The following is an 18,005-nucleotide window of genomic DNA, read 5'->3' as shown; positions in this document are numbered from 1 at the left end:
ACGAGTGCGGGAAATTCCCGTATAATTCTCAACTTGCTGGCGGCCACTTTTACAAAATCCGCACACTTGACCTATCTTTCCCAGTATTATAAAATACTTGTTGGCAATGACTGCATAGAATAGCATTAAACTACTGTTTTCAATTTATTTCATTTATAACTCTTGATATTATTGCACCACATGCGTGTAACTTGAAGGAAATATAATGTCATTGCCGCATATCTATTGGCACATGTCAATGTTTAAACAGCTGAATAATGACATCATTGCCGGGCAAGCCGGGCATCATTGATGGCCTGTCATCACAGTGTGTCAAGTGAAAGAGGAAGAAGTAAAGAATATAAATAAAAATATTTCCCTACCCGAGGGTGACACTCATCATAAGACCCGGGTCAATATTCATATTTAAAAATGCCAAGAAGGTATGAACCCCTGTCAAATGAGAGAGAGAACAAGTAAAGAATATAATTATTAAACATTATTTCCCCACCGGGGGTGACACTCCTCAAAAGACCTGGGTCATCATTCATATTTTGGGTCCTTTTCATATCTCTAAATGCCAAGAAGGTATGAACCCCCGAGTGGTGCCAAATGAAAGAGAACAAAGTAAAGAATATATTAAATAAAAATAATTTCACCATTGTGGGTAACACCTGGGTCAACTTTTCATATCTCGAAATGCCAAAATAGACATGTCTCGAAATGCCATGCAGGTATGTCTCCCCGAGTGGTGTCAAATGAAAAAGAAATATAATAAAAATATTATTCAACACCTGGGAGACACTCATCATAAGAACCGTGGGTAAATATTCATATGGGTCCTTTTCATATCTCAAAATGGCAAGAAGGTATGAAACCGAATGGTGTCAAATGATTAAAGAATATATTGAAAATAATTTCCCCACCGGGGGTGACACTCCTCATAAGACCTGGGTCAGTATTCATATTTTGGGTGCTTTTCATATCTCGAAATGGCAAGAGGTATGACCTCCCGAGTAGTGTCAATATCTTTAACACTGGTCGTAATATACCAAGATGGGGGGGGGGGGACACTCTACTTATAAGTGACGGGGATGTGCGGACAGCAGTTCAAAACAAGGGATCTTTCGGTGAGAGTCTAGACACTGAAAAAATGGGGCTCTTTCATTGAGAAGGCCCCCAAAAGGGGGAATCTTTCTGTGAGACTGGGGAAAATCTTACCAAAAAAGGGGGCCACTCAGTGAGACTGGGAAAAGTTTTAGGTCAAAATATAAAAGTTGATACAAAATTTTCTAATATTCATTAAAATTTGGAAAAATTTGGAAAAATTGTAATTTTGTTTTTTAAATTTTAAGAAAAATAATGGGAAAACGTGGTAAATCAGTCGATTTTTAAAAGAAAAAAAAAAGACAGGAAAACAAAAAAAGGGGGTCATTGGGTGAGAAGGAGTTCAGTAAAACGGGGGGTCATTGCGTGAGAGGGAGTTGAAAAATGTGACCGCACATCATCCCGTCAACCATTTTAGTAAGTGCCCCATCTAAACCAAACTAATTTCTTTTTCATCTTTTTTCAACAAATTTTTAGGAAAGACGATTTTCCACGACGAGATCGAATCATTACAAGTTGAGGTGAACAGACTCACGTCACAAGGAATCAACAAAATTATCGCTGTTGGACACTCTGGGATTACGAAAGATTTGGAAATAGCTGCAAAAGTGAAAGGTGTAGATATTGTTGTTGGTGGGCACACAGATACTTTTTGTATACAGGTAAGCAATTTTTGAACATGTTGAATGTATTGCCCTGCACCAGACGTACGCTGTACCTACCAATTATAAAGACATGGATCGTAATTCTATAGAAATGTCACATTGTTAGAAATGTTCCGTAAATTTTACGGTAAATTACCTGGCAGTTCTATTGCCAACCTTTTCCGTAAAAACGATGATTTAACAAGTATTTTACCGTAAAATTAGCATACTTACGATATATTGCCGTAAAATATACCTGTAATGCGGCATACAATACGTTAGAAAGACCGTAATTTGTACGGCAAAATACCTGGCTGTCCTATTGCTAACGTTTTTCCGTTAAAATTACAGTAACACCGTACACATACACGATAAATGATATGAAGTTGTCTTTAAACACAATCTTGAAAAATGTGAACGATGCAACACATTACAAAATATTCAAATCGAACGGTATTAACATGCCGATATGTAATAATAATAATAATAATAATCTTTCTTTATTGAGGGTAATTCCACTTCAGTGTCAAGCACTGCTTTCCAAGCAGGCCCTCATACAATTATAAAATACTGTAATACATATTGATACATATTGATACATAGTAAATTTACATCTTACACATGGTAAATCAATAACATAATAAATAGTATTGAACTCATATGGCAAAGATTATACAAAATACAAGCTAAAGCTAAAATGTCCTTATAAAAAGTACAATTTATAAGGGAATAGAAATCCCAAATTATTTAGCAGAAGTATTTGTTCGCGCTTTAAATTGATACAAAGACATATTATTTAATTCTTTGCGGATTTGAGGTGCAATTTCATTCCAAGTATTAACAGCTCTGGCATGGAATGTACGCTTGCCTGAATTTGAATTACATTTGGTACAAGAGTATTTGATGAATGATTCCTGGTAATATGCATATGACTATCATGAACAAATTCAAATTTAGATGATAGATAAGATGGACCCAGGTTTCTTAAACACTTAAAAACTAAAATAAGAAGTTGATTATTCCATCTATCATTTAGTTTTATCCACTGTAGTGCACTCATTAAGTTACTTATTGGTGTTCTAATATCAGCAGATAAAATTGTCCTGGCTAGCTGATTTTGTAACACTTGCAGCCTTGCTTGAGATTCACAAGAAAAATTACTCCATACAGAACTACCATAATCAAATTGAGGCATAACAAGTGCATTTGATAACATAACAATGGTTTGACGAGGCAGGAAGTATTTAACACGCCTAATGACACCAATTTTTTAGAAACATTTTTTACATAAATAATCTACATGAGCTGACCAAGAAAGTTTAGAATCAAGTTTTACTCCAAGATATTTAAACTTGTGAACTCGTTCAATAATAAAAGTATCCTCATATGTTAGATTTATATCATTAAACTTTTCAAGCATTTGGTTGGTACCAAAGACCATAAACTTGGTCTTATCAACATTTAAAGTAAGTTTGTTTGCATGAAACCAATTTGCTACACTGCAAAGACTTGACTCTAATTTAGCTTGCAATTCCAAAACATTCTTTCCTTTACACATTAAACTTGTGTCATCTGCGTACATGATAGTTTTACAGTTAAAAGCATTAGGCATACAATTTACAAAAATAATAAATAACAAAGGACCTAGGATTGATCCTTGCGGAATTCCAATATTAACATTTTCAAAGTCGGATAAAGCAGAATTTACACTAACTGTTTGAGATCTTTTATACAAATATGATTTAAACCACAGAAGCTCTTTGCCTTGAACACCATATTTTTCAAGTTTTTTAAGTAGTATTTCATGATTGACCGTGTCAAAAGCTTTTTTTAAATCAATAAATATAACACCAGTAGCGAATCCACTGTCCATGTTCTTAAGTATAAAATCTTCTACATTAAGTAAAGTTGTGGTAGTTGAATGGTTGGCACGGAAACCAGATTGATCTTCAGAGAGAAGACCTGCATTAGTCATAAACATATACATAGTAATTCAGTTTACGGTAAATTACCGTAAAATTTGACGGTGTGTGCCGTAAAAACGGTGATTTTTAAGGGTGTACATTATGTTGAGTCTAAGATATTTTCCAATATGGGTCGGTTTGGCCCGTATAACAGGTTTTTGTCGTCGCCTTACATGCCTTACTACACAAATTATTTACTTAATTTATTAAAGTTGGTTCAAGTTTAGTAGCTTAGTAGTACATTATACTTTGGTCAAAGTTGGTCACATTGCTCAATACATAGTTTGTTTTGCTATGTAGTGGAAATGGGGGAGAGTAGCCTATTTGGTTTATATTTCAGGTAGCACGGTTGTTTGATGATAGGTAGAACTATATTTATTTTAAAGCAAAGTTGAGCACTGATGGCGCTATTAATCTTTAATCATGTTTGCATCTTGTATTATTGAAACATCATAAAAATGAGTAACATAATTATAGCAAGATCATTTTCAAAGTACTTTTTATCATGAAATTACCGGAATAAACTATATTATTGGGCTAAACTCAATTTAAATTAAATGTAATTAGCGCCCTTAATTTGGACACAAAGTATACAGTTAATAGAATAAAAATTACCATAAAAGGCAGAAAAGATGAAAACTTTGATAAAAAAAAAAGAAAATCTAAATTAAAAATAGCTAAAAACTATGTGTATATACATGTATTAGTGAGACAGCTGTTGGTATTGTAAAGGTCTAGAATTAAGAATTATGCAATACTTTGTTAGAAACATTAAAGATAATGATCACATCAAAAATCCGTGCAGAACAGTACAAAGATAAAACGTTTAATAGTATTTTGTTTATGCTTTTATAAAAAAAAATAGGTACTCCTCCCGATCGCGAGGTTCCGTACGGCGAATATCCAACAGTAGTGACGCCAGATCAAGATCCGGATGGTACCGTGCTGGTGGTAACAGATTACACCTTTGCTAAATATCTAGGAAGATTGGACATTGTCTTTGACGATCTTGGCCGTGTCACAGAATGGTCTGGCAATCCAATTCTTCTTAATAAAGAGGTTGAAGAAGGTACGTATACGTTTTATTACGTTTTGGGCTCTTATATACGTGCAGTGTGTATTATAGTAATTGGTATCAATTTTGCTTTAAATGTAAACGGGGTGTTTTTTTGGTGAAGAGTTTGCAAAGGTAATTCCTATCTGAAGCAAAGGCAGATATGATTTTTTCGTAATGGTGTTTTGTACCTTGCATGGAGACCACAACAATTTGCTTTCAAATCCAGCGATTATCGTTATTCGTTAACTTTCTTTTTGACGATACTTCATTATACAGGGTGAGTAAAAAAAAAGTGCAATAGAGAAAAGACTCCATTTTTATTTAAGAACCGAGTTGAACCTTTTAGGTTTTAAAACATTTTATATGTGATATATCCATCAGGGATCCTGTGTGAAAAAATTAAGGAATTACCATTTACCATTTTGTTTTTATGACACATTTTATAGCGATACCAAATTTTAATGTTTGTCCAAAAGACATCTAAAATTCAGCCCACTCAGTGTAAGGTAGATTTGGAACAACTGCCATTTCCGCCGCCATGTATAGAGCTGATTATAGGTAACCTTCTATATCTAAAACATTACCTGACCAAAAGTAATCACATTTTTCTTTTCAGATCCAGAGGTGCTCGCTGAAATCAATGAATGGGGTGAGGCCGTACGAAATTTAACCAAGGAAAGAATAGGTTCTACGCATGTCTATTTAGACGGTGCGCGGGAAAGTTGTCGTCTTAAAGAGTGTAATCTAGGGAACATGATTGCTGATGCCTATATATGGATAATGGTGACGTTTCCTGATGAAGAAAAATGGAACGATGTCAGCATTGCGATACAGAACTCTGGTGGTATTAGATCGTCGATAGCACAAGGTATTAAATATGGGTTATTCCAGAAATTAATGGCGCCCCTAAATACAAACGAGTCATTTTATTAAAAGGAACAATTGGGAATTCCCAGGCTAGAATTTTATTAGGAGGGTTGAATATCGTAAGACAAATGTCGGAACAATACCAGCATACTTCATACTAATCTTTATTCTAATGTACAATTCAGATTTAGATACATTGTCACTGACGTTGCCAAATTCCTGTGCCTGGACTTCCAAACGTGTGTCACTGTTCAATGAACGTTCTTGATATGAATAGTCTCCATCTCCCGGGGAAGTCTTGAGTTTTCTTCTCCAATACTCCCAGTCTAATTTGTGCGTGCTAATACTGCTTATTTATATTCTTGGACAGCCGATTCAAATCTAGCCGATGTTAGGCTCCAAGCTGCTCCTCAAGTTCAATAATATATACCAAAATGGTTTGCACACCATGAATTCAGATTGTGCAAGCCTATATTTATTTGGAGCGCTATAATATTATCAAAACGAACATTTTGACACCTCTTTGGCAAAATCCGAGCATTTTTACATTTTTGACCCCCACATGGCAAAAAAATTGACTTTTGACGTTTCCGAAATAACTTGAGAACGGCAAATACTATAGATACATGTAGGTCAAACTATACATTCTCTGAATCCTTTTGACTATTCTAGAACTAACTAAAGGATTAGAATTTAGCTACATTTCATTTGGCAAAACATGATAATCTTTTTTAATCCCAAAAATGAATGCTGTATTTTTCTGAAATAGGGAGTAGATTAAACAAGTTCTTAGCTAAGCAAACTTGGCAAGAAATGGGGGTGAAATAATGCATATTCTATAAGTCACAAAGAACGTAATGTATATATATTGTTTTAAGAATACTTTCTTATATAATTTGCTATGGTTACAGGTGATGTGACATTCGGAGATGTTACCACTGTTTTACCGTTTGGTAGTACCGTTGATACAGTGGAATTAGAAGGCAGATACGTGAAAGAGATGCTAGAGAACTCTGTTGCTGAATATAGTCCAGTTGATCTACCGGGGAGGTTTCTTCAAATGTCAGGTTTGTAGAGTAAGATATTAGGTAGGGCCTACTGCGTACAACTGGGTTCGATATTGGGATCGCCTGTTGACACTGCATTTGATGCGGTGGTCTTTAATAGTAGTTAATTCGTATTTGCATATTGTTGAATATATAGCACAGAAATGGTCCTGATGATGTGTTTTTGTAACTAAATGATCCACCAATTTTTATGAAATGGCAATCGTCTTAAAGTTTTCTATTGAGCTGAGGCTGAATTGAATATTATGATTATAGGAGTTATTACATTGTTTTAGATTAAACTTAATAACAGGGAGCTTTTAGTTTATAGAATCGAGAATGAAGAGTAATGTGTGCCCTACGGTCAACTTCAGGAAAGAAAACAAAATGCATATACTCACAGCTTGAAACAATCATAAAAATCGAATAATATATAGCTCTGAATCTGTATGTTTTTTTGTTCTGAATTTGGTTTGGTATTCCTCTGTTACGTAATATGATACTTACTTAACATGATAACTTAAATATCATCAGAAGTGTATCTCCATCTTTCAGGAATGTGGGTAACCTATGACATATCACGTGGGCCAAATGACCGTGTAGTTGATGTGCAAGTCCGTTGTACGGAGTGTAACATTCCTGAATATTTGCCTTTAGAGGAAAACAAACTGTATAAGATGGTCATGCCGTCATTTGTTGCTGATGGAGGAGACGGATATGACATGATTAAAGAACATGGACAAAATCGCTACTCAGGTAAGATAAACTGCTCACAAAAAGTACCATTATATTTGGAATACACGTCATGATTTAAATACCAAAGAAGTCTTGAGTAAATTAATACAATAATGGGATGCAGCCGTTTGTTCTGCGAATTTTGACACCTCTTTTGTTACGCTTCGGATTTGAACAAATTTAAAGGCATTTGTGGGATGAAAGGCCGGATTTCAAAACTCTTAGCTAATCGTGCCATGTCGTATTACTGACACGACTGTATTTCCCGGGCTGTGTTTCTAGTCATAAAACAAACAAAATCGTACAAAATATTTGAGAGGAGCCCTAAGCAAGCACAATGGGATGGAATATTTGTAGCATCATGCTTTATTAAGGAAAAAGTACTGATAGAATGTTAGAATCGCTTGGATGGAAATGTTGATCCCGCTTTCCATAACAATCAACTCAAATCTGTGTTCTAGTGAGTGAATTTTGGCACGGTCCACGTGCATTCTCAAAGTCATTCAAAAAAACAAAACAAAAAAACAACAACAACATCATCATCATCATCATCATCATCATCATCATCATCATCATCATCATCATCAACAACAACAACAACAACAACAACAACAACAAAAACAAAAAACAAACAAACCAGTTAATACCTATTTCGTAGATGCTAAGTACATAATTCGTCATTGCTCCTTGCAAATGCATGATATTTTAATCAATTATGTCGTTACACACGAATGATGCGGTCATACTGAGAAGACTATGATAAATTATTAGTACACGTATTTTTATTCTTTCCTCTTTCTTCTAATTTCATTTTTGTAAAATGCAGGTAATCTTGACACAAATGTAATCAGTGACTACATCGAGAAATTTAGTCCAATCTATTCAGGCATTGAAAGACGGATCACATTTGCTACAGATAGAGCAACGTCAATTGTACCAAAGTCCAGTATCTTCGGTATTCTGCTAGTGGCATCGCGACTGGTATTTCCACTACTCTGGTCATGATGCTGGTATCTCAACTGTTGAAAATTTCAAACGGAATTCTACTCACTTCTATTATCACACTTTCGGAATTTTGAAAGTTTCCATTTCAAAGTTCTAGAATTCAATTTATAGTTTTTATCTGCCGCTGTACATGTAGGACATTGGTGTTCTGAAAATAAAAATTCCTAGAAAATAAAGTTGGGAGTATTCTGGTTTTTGTTTCAGTTAAAAACATATTGTAACATTGTCTGAGGAGGACGCACTCAATAGTTTTCAAAATTCTGTTTTTTTACACGATTGTGATGTACTTTATTAAAATAACATACTCTGCAAAAATCAATACTACAGGTGCTGTATTTTTGGTCAAAATCCGAGATTTTTAATAAAACGCAGGAACCGTCGTGTAATTATTACAATGGAAATATTAGTCGAACGAGTACGCTATGTTCATAGCACAGTACATGGCGTGTGGGACGATCATAAACACATCAATGGACCGACCCTGCCGTAGCACGACAGACGGAGTGAAACGCAGTGGCGACCTCGGTGCTGGTACTGAATTCCGATTTTCTTTGCTTTACATCAGTTGTTCGGCTCAAAATTAAAATGGGACATATCTGACAGTACAAGGTAACATTTTATGGGAAAAGAAATACTAATTTATTTTTTATGAAAACATTTTACTGTTCCGTATTAAACAGAGTGACATAATGTAAGGGATGGCTTCAAAATCTATCTGCCGGTATACCTGGTTTCTATTGCTCGAAACAACAGAATGAGGTAAAACCCGGTTATGACAGGGCGCCGGGGTAGACCGGCGATTGTGTTTTGGAGCCATCCCTAAGAAACCTTAAGGGGTCGGCCATCGTTTGGAAAAAAAACTGCCAAAAATAGGAGTCTGCCATGTTTACTTTGAATTTTGCCTAAAAGCATTGGTCACAGGTACAAAATTGATGGTGCATGACAATTAGAAAATTCTAATTTTTACATTTTAGCATGTTCACTTTTTTAAAGTCATAAGAAATTATAAAAAAATAGGCTTGTATATTTGATGTTGCATGTCCTGTGATTTTATACACTCCCGGTATACACTTCCCGTGAGCCAATTCTCCTCTAATAGCTTCTAATATTGCGTTGGTGTGTTGAAAACTCCAAAGAAATACTAATGGTACTCACTTCCAACTTTGCAGAACAACACATACCTTAACACTAGGAAATATTTTTCCGTGAAAAATCTGTGACTGGTTAAAATATCCGTGAAAAATCTGTGTCATCTGAATAACAGATTTTTCACAGATTTTTTAGCTCGGAATCGTCTATTTCAACTTACTATTTTGTAAATCAAAATTCGCAAATTGTCCCACAGACATTCCGGCAGCGAAGAAAATCAAATTTGCGAGTATTCAGTACATGCTTCCTGTCAAAATCGTTCAGTTTAGTGCTGAGTTCTTGTATAGTTAAAAAAGGATCTACCAAATTGATGTTACGGAATTATTGAGCAAGAATTCCTTGATTAAAAGCTTACCTATTTAGCGTGTCGCCACGAAATTGAACACGAAAATAGGCCAAACACAAGCCTTGCTCTGTGGTTTCTATTATACTCACGATTGGTATCTTGTGTTTGTATATTTCACATTTTTCCTGTTAAGTTCAGTGCAACAATTGGTAACTGACATACGTGAGTCACTCTGTTAAAAACATCGATACATATTATGATAGGTCAATATAATAGAGTTTCTTCTTTTTATGGGCTTTCAATGTAGATGAGAACTGAAATAAGTCTCTGCTGGGATGTTGTTTGCAAAGTGTTCATACATTGTTCAGGGACTGGTCTATAGATATGCTACACTGTTCAGTAGCCTTATGTAATTCTGGTGGGAGTTTCAAAAGCACATGCCCTGAACAATGATGCGAATGCATACTGCCGGGCAAGAAAAAAATGGAGCAACGTCACACGTCAACTCATATCGCGTTTTTATCTTAACGTCGCTTTGAGGATCGGTTGAACTAAAAAAAACCGATCTAAATCCGTGTAAATCATTGTGTACGAGACGAAAATTTAATTTTCCATATTCCAGTCTTAATTTCAGATTTATTGTATTAGATTGTGTTTGAAGTCGTGTGGTGGATGAGGTGTGTGTGTAGTGGATGGAGTGCGGTTTGTGGATGTCGGTGCGGCAGGGGTGTGTGATGTGTGCGCGGGTGTGTATTAAGGGTTGCGAGGAAGGACATGTGGGTGAGGTGGGCACACCTTGTAATTTCTGTTAGGTTCATTCGTAAGAATAAATAGAGTTTCTTCTTTTTATGGGCTTTCAATGTAGATGAGAACTGAAATAAGTCTCTGCTGGGATGTTGTTTGCAAAGTGTTCATACATTGTTCAGGGACTGGTCTATAGATATGCTACACTGTTCAGTAGCCTTATGTAATTCTGGTGGGAGTTTCAAAAGCACATGCCCTGAACAATGATGCGAATGCATACTGCCGGGCAAGAAAAAATTGGAGCAACGTCACACGTCAACTCATATCGCGTTTTTATCTTAACGTCGCTTTGAGGATCGGTTGAACTAAAAAAACCGATCTAAATCCGTGTAAATCATTGTGTACGAGACGAAAATTTAATTTTCCATATTCCAGTCTTAATTTCAGATTTATTGTATTAGATTGTGTTTGAAGTCGTGTGGTGGATGAGGGTGTGTGTAGTGGATGGAGTGCGGTTTGTGGATGTCGGTGCGGCAGGGGTGTGTGATGTGTGCGCGGGTGTGTATTAAGGGTTGCGAGGAAGGACATGTGGGTGAGGTGGGCACACCTTGTAATTTCTGTTAGGTTCATTCGTAAGAAGGGCGTGATCGCTTGAGTATATTCAAATCGGCTAGATGCGTGCATATCCTCAGTCATAACACGATTAATGTATGATTCAGTACCGGGTAGAGATGTTCTAAATGAAAGCAAATACTCACGGCTGTAATTATTGATACGTTCAATATTACTCTTTGTATTATTACTCTTATGACTATTGTGGATCGATTCAGTTAAGGAGAATACATGAGAAAGTGTTGATTCGTAGATCCGAATCCACGAGCGATGGTGTTGATTAGTAGAAAACAATCTACAGTTTATTGAATAAACTGACGTCACAGCAATGGGTTAAGTGGTATCGATCAACAAACCAGCTATGTGCTCCATGTGTACTTACCAATTCAAGACTAACATGCGTAGAAAACGTCCACAAAATATGGCAAAATGAAGACCGATATCTCGGCAACACAAACATTTTCACGTTCCACATAACACATTGAAATAATGTCCACTAAAATGCAATAAAAGCGACAACGATCGGTTAAAAATCAGACCGACGACGCAAGAGCGACCCGACGGTCCTGGCATCAATCAATCAATCAATCAATCAATCAAATTTTATTAAACGTTATAAAACAAATGGAGTTGCATAAAAGTATACAAGAAATGGAGTTGCATGATGTTGTGGCTGTCTCATGGGAGTAGTCCTAGTTTGGTCGTTGGACATCTTGACCCGTAAAAAATTGGTGCAAAGCTGATTTTTGCACTAAAGAATCAGAAGGTATCATAGAATATCATATCCAAAATCCACAAAAATCCACTTTGGGGAATTCTTTTTTTTCCAAGATGGCCGCCAAAATGACTGCCGCAACATATAATTATCTCAGCTTCTGAAGCAGATATGATGATGATTTTAGTGTCTTTGAATAGGTTTAAGAGGTCAGGGAATTCAAATGTGCACAAGTCTAACACACTGATGTCTTCATTCACACTGTAATCCAAGATGACCGCCAAAATGGCCGCCACCACATACAAGGTGTCCCAGACAGATTTATACCGTGTTTGAACAAAATATCAAAAATATATAGTCAACAGTGTATCTAATCTTATTAAATGCAAAACAATGCCACACATGTCTTCTACTTATTCTGTGACTTTCATGGAAATAGCTTGATTCGTTTTCGCGTGACATTGCTATTACTGAAAATGGACAAAAACAGCATACATGTGTGTAATTCACAGTACAAAGGCATCATAACACGTGGATCCTTTATCACCACCGTACAGCCGCACTGTGCAATATATTGGAGAAATCCTACATTCCTTTTATAGGAAATACAGCTTACAATGCTAAATAATTCTGGATATGGAATTAAGTGAAACATTTCAATATGACATCAGATATGTGACGTGTCATGTTAAAAGGAGACACTTTTGGGCAGGTTATGAATTTTGAGCCTTTTACATATCAGAAATATAGAGATATTTTGCTCCACAACGCCGTTTGCGCCAATGAAATTGGACATTCCTAAGAGGAGATATTGAGTTCGGAAGTTATGTTATTATAAAATTGGAAATTGAGATATCGGCCTTTTAAAATATTATTGACAATGTTGAGAGTAGGAATTAACTTGAAAAATGTCTCAAAAATACAAGATGCCGGTTATATTCTGGTCTGAAACTATCAGACAATACTTTTAACATTAATAACATCACAAATTCGCAACAAACCCCAATTGTGAAAAATTCACCCAGCGGCAGATTTTTGGCTATTTCTCCATTTACGATCCTGCCCAAAAGTGTCTCCTTTTGACATGACACGTCACATATTTAGGTTGAAAAACATACTTTTTATGTGATTTTTACCACAATTTTTACCCAAAAATGTCATTATTACAGAGGATATAACTTCCTCAAGCATCCTCCGCAGTAAAATGTTATCTTCTTCGTCACGTAGCTGTGGGTTTGCCAATATACTGTGGATATAAATGCATGCTGTGACACTAAGGACGAACCTTGTCTATACTTTTATGAAAACTCCATCTCTGCCGTCATTTCAAATGATGAAACTCACACACCGCAATAATTGGCTTCAAAACTGCAGCCAAAGAAAGAATAGTTTAAGGTCACTCAAGCATAGCAAATCCTTTATTCCATACAAGGATTGCTTCGTAACATCATAAATAAACGATAGATATCGACTATTTAGTAGAAGTAAGAACAGGACACAACAAATATACTGCATAACATTTTCCAAATAACTTTTACAGATTTTCAAAATAGGTTGCTTTGTCAAAACTTGGAATTCACCATTTTACGCAATCCTCCAAAATTTAAAAAAATCCTCTTTGGGGAATTCTTTTTATCCAAGATGGCCGCCAAAATGGCCGCCACAGCATATAATTAGCTATATATCTCAACTTCTGAAGCAGATATGATGATGATTTTAGTGTCTTTGAATAGGTTTAAGAGGTCAGAGAATTCAAATTTGCACAAATCTAACACACTGTTTTTATTCACACTGGAATCCAAGATGGACGCCAAAATGGCCGCCGCCACATATGATTAGATATATCTCCGCTTCTGAAGCAGATATGATGATGATTTTAGTGTCCTTTAATATAATTCATAGGTCAAAGAATTCAAATTTGTACTATTCTAAAACACTGCTGTCTTCATTCACACAGGAGTCCAAGATGGCCACCAAAATGGCCACCACCACATGGTATAATTAGGTATATTTTGGCTTCTGAAGCAGATATGACAATGATTTAGAATCTTTGAATAGGTGTCAGGTGACACAGAATTCAATTTTGTATTTATCTTAAGCACCAAGTCTTCACTCACACTGTAACCTAAGATATCCCTCACCCCACCCAGGTACAATGGAAAGCTGTTAGGGGTAGTCACAGTTGTTGTACTGATGAACCCTGCGCTATTTGTAGGCTGCAACCTGGTTTCGACAAATTCTAATGACAGTGGAATTAATGTCTTTGAGGTTGTTTACAGCATAAAGCACTATATAAATATCTACATTTATTTATTATATATCAGCTTCTGAAGCAACGTAGCTGTCTTTTGGACTCATCTGCAAGTATAATCGCCTCAGCATTTCGGCAATGTTCTCCTCTGCAATCTCCAAAAGCTGTGACACTTGTTCAATTTTGCGACAGGAACATCCATTATTAGATTATTCTCTCCTTTATTACACTTACCCGACCCCTCTTTTTCACACAAAAACTTCCCCTCTCTCTTTTCTTTCCTGCTATCTTGTTTACCATAAACCCTCCTGGGTTTTGTCTCTCTCTCCGTCAATCGTCAATAGCATACAAAAAAGTTGGTATTGCATCTCGTGTAGGGTTTCTACCATAGCTAAATATTTGGATGCGATTCGTCGTGTTTTCATCCCTGTCGGGGTTATCAGTGTCAGGACTACCTAACCGAGAATAAGCGGCAATGCTACCAGGCGAAGATGATGGACTTATTGGAGCGTCAAAAACCTCTCTTTCGCTAGGTATCGATTGTAAACTGTAGGTGCTTCCATGGTCTGCAGATTGACTGCGAAATTCAGAATAGCTACCAGGCGAAGATGACAAACTTACTGGAGCGACAAAAATCTCTCTTTTGCTAGGCGTCGATTGAAAACTGCTCTTGTTTCCATGGTCTGAATAATGACTGCGTACCAGAGAATCATACACATGGTAATCAGGAGAAGAAGATGAACTCTTGTTTGCATAGTCTGAATAATGACTGCGTACCAGAGGATCATAGGCATCGTTATCAGGCGAAGAAGATGAACTCACTGGAGCGTCATAAACCTCTCTTTCGCTAGGCGTCGAACGAAAATCGTTTGTATTATTTCTTGTAATACGTACTATCTGCATGTAACGGGTCTGAGCCTGCAATAGGTGATGGAATAGAATAGTATGAATTTGGTAATTACAAATTGTATTTCGATGGCAGATGGCCACCTTTTTTACATACGCCATTCGCTCACACATAGCCTATTGCATATCATAATTCGGAACAGGTGTATTAGCCCAGGCTTGAACCAGTAACCAATTGTTACTAACTTGCACTACGGCAGCGAATAGTCCTTGTGTAGTCTCGGTCCCAGTCGTTTTGTGCTCTTCTGTCACTAAACAAACCATCTGGCGATCTCCAGCTGGCGACAACCTCATAGTACGTCTTTTCTGATTGGCAGAACATCATTCCGGCCTGGGACTGGAATGGATTGGCTGTCATTCAAGCACTGGGGTACAGTGGTTGATAGACAGCCATGCGGTGATATAAATCCACACAATGCACGTGAGTACGCATTGTAATTTATCTGCATAGTATCCGACAATTGGCGCCTCAGTGGCTGCCTCCTCTAGTCTAGTCCTTTTTTTTTAACCATTGGAAATTTGGCGCTATTGCCTTAATTTTTGTATAGCTACAAATCTGGGCGGTACAATGTTTAATGTCACTCCTTCACAAGTCATGTCATAATTCCGCAGTTACGTGGTTCAATTGAAAACCTCTTTATATGGAAATTGATTAACCAATCGGCGGTTGTCATTTTAAGGTTATCGCCAGACGGGTTGTTTAGTTACGTAGGAGCACATAACGGCTGGAACCGAGACTAGCTTAAATGCGGGATCATCAGTTGATTGCCACCCGTCTTGAGGAGTTTCGGCCCTCCTATAACACTGTCCCTCGAGGTGGGGGCCAGTAGTGAAAAACACCACCTCTAGCTGGTGAGCTACTAATCAGTGGCATATAGCTAGGGGTTGTGGCGCCCAGGGCTAAGGATACATAATGACGCCCCTCCCCAAATTCTTGAAACGCGCGCGGAAATTTGCACAAATAGGGCTTATCACTCATTTTGGTTATAATGAAGTTGAATATCGGTCTTAAATTGATCTTTCAAATGATTCTGTGATAAAATGCGCACGAAGCGCACGAAAATTTTGACTTTCATCGCTAGGATGGGCGCAGAATCGATGCTGAATTGGCCAATTCAGCGCCCACTAAGGGTGGCGCCCAGGGCACGTACCCCATCTGCCCCACCCCGCTACGCCACTGCTAGTAATGAAACTAAAATTCTGCTTCAAGCATCTGCTGCTTATTAAATAATATGCTTCTCAGAAAATGTATCAGGTACATGTTAGTCGACCAAAAGAAGAAGTCAATTAAACGAGGGATCTGTGAATATCATTGAACTCCAGATGACCAGACTAATTATAATCAGTTTAATTTATTAAGCCCTTCTTAAGGTTAGTTAAGATTACCCACTCTGAAAGTTATGACACAATGGATTCCCATATAGTCTATTAAGATAGGAGAGAAATATTAATTTATTTTAAGTACAACGTGGGGTTTAATGTTTTTATACCTCACATTTACACAATTGATATTACAGCAGCCCGCCCTCTTCCGTAGGACGAGAGCTAATACAAATATTTCTATGTTTGCATAACTTTGCAATACTGACCTTTCTGAGCGGAGCAAGTATGTTTATATCCTTCCATTTTTTGCTAGATAAAATGTATTTCTTAGCAGTAATACTGACAACCGCTAGTGTTATTGTAGATATTATAGCGAACACTATAAGAGCTACTTGTCCACCCAGTGTCACATCTGAAAAAAAAGTTAAAGTTAGTGGCAATTAACTAATTCTTCTATATATTTGATTATTAATTGGTAGTTCTTTATGACCATTGCGTACACCAAGAAATACACTTGTAATTACATTAAATGTCCTGGATAATGTTACTAAGAAACAAGTTTATTCACCGTAGAAGTAATGATGTAACGGGATTAACTACCATAGCAATAAGTTAAAACAATTGTTGAATATATCGACCTGCACTACAAGCAGGTTGCACTCATCATCGGTGTATGTCTGCAATCATATAGATTGAATACAATACCGTTCTTTTGAAAGATATTAACCTTACAGGTGCGAGTGATCAGCATGATATAGAACTCCAGATTTTTATCCCTGTCATTTGACATCTACGGTTCAATTGGTTCAATGCAGAGGTACCGCGTGAACGTATTAGTCCAGTGCGATATATTCAAACGTTGTTTAAACATATTGCTATGGTAATTAATCATGTTACATCATCACTTCTACGGCGAATTACACCTCATAAATATTCATCAGCTAATCAGTCTAATTCTTTAGTCAATAATAAGGACTATTTTTTCCGTGCGATATTATACAAATACTACATGGTTAGAGGGGAAATAGGGCAAACTATTTTGCCCGAGGTATTGGCTGCAGGCCTATGACCATGAAGCCGAAGGGTGAGGGAAGATAATGCCCGTAGCCAGTACCGAGTGGAAAAGGTTACATGTTTCTCCGATATAAACCATGTAGTGTTTGTTTTATTACACCGAACTTAAGCTATGTGGATGAGGTTGACATGTAGATATTGGACAAATATCGCAAGGTGAATTAGGTCGTGTCCTTTGCGATTGACCAAAAAAGGGGCATTGGTTGCTCATGAATATTTATGAGGTGTAATAATTTTGATTGTTTCCCTACAACCTTTGCAGGGGTCCATGCAGATTTCAAAAAACAGTTCAACAACCAAAATGAACATGAAATGCACACGTAAGGCATTTTTGTGAAGTATGGCCCGGACTATATCGGCAACGACTGTGCATCGAAAGAGTTCTTGACGGTGCAGGCAGCGTCGCTATTAGTTCCTACAGACAAACTTTTACGTAGATGTTGAATATATTTTGATGTAACATGTCTTTGTTATTTAATCTACATGTATTTCCATTAATGTAACTTATCTATACATTCATTCATTCATTCATATTTTATTT

The 18,005-nt window shown here is 36.7% G+C and overlaps 1 protein-coding gene across 1 annotated transcript in view; it reads left to right on the top strand.

Moving 5' to 3' along the window:
- LOC140157756 (snake venom 5'-nucleotidase-like) overlaps positions 1-9,032 on the top strand; it is a 122,775-nt gene extending 113,743 nt beyond the window's left edge. The window contains exons 3-8 of the mRNA XM_072181003.1: positions 1,564-1,740; positions 4,560-4,763; positions 5,368-5,619; positions 6,530-6,685; positions 7,220-7,420; positions 8,226-9,032. Of these exons, the coding sequence (XP_072037104.1) occupies positions 1,564-1,740; positions 4,560-4,763; positions 5,368-5,619; positions 6,530-6,685; positions 7,220-7,420; positions 8,226-8,404 (1,169 nt within the window). The 3' untranslated portion in view covers positions 8,405-9,032. The remainder of the gene's footprint in view (positions 1-1,563; positions 1,741-4,559; positions 4,764-5,367; positions 5,620-6,529; positions 6,686-7,219; positions 7,421-8,225) is intronic.
- Positions 9,033-18,005: the final 8,973 nt, after the last annotated feature.

Source organism: Amphiura filiformis, chromosome 7 (assembly GCF_039555335.1).
Source record: "Amphiura filiformis chromosome 7, Afil_fr2py, whole genome shotgun sequence".
Classification (NCBI taxonomy): domain Eukaryota; kingdom Metazoa; phylum Echinodermata; class Ophiuroidea; order Amphilepidida; family Amphiuridae; genus Amphiura; species Amphiura filiformis.
This window is presented reverse-complemented; position numbering and strand designations above follow the sequence as displayed.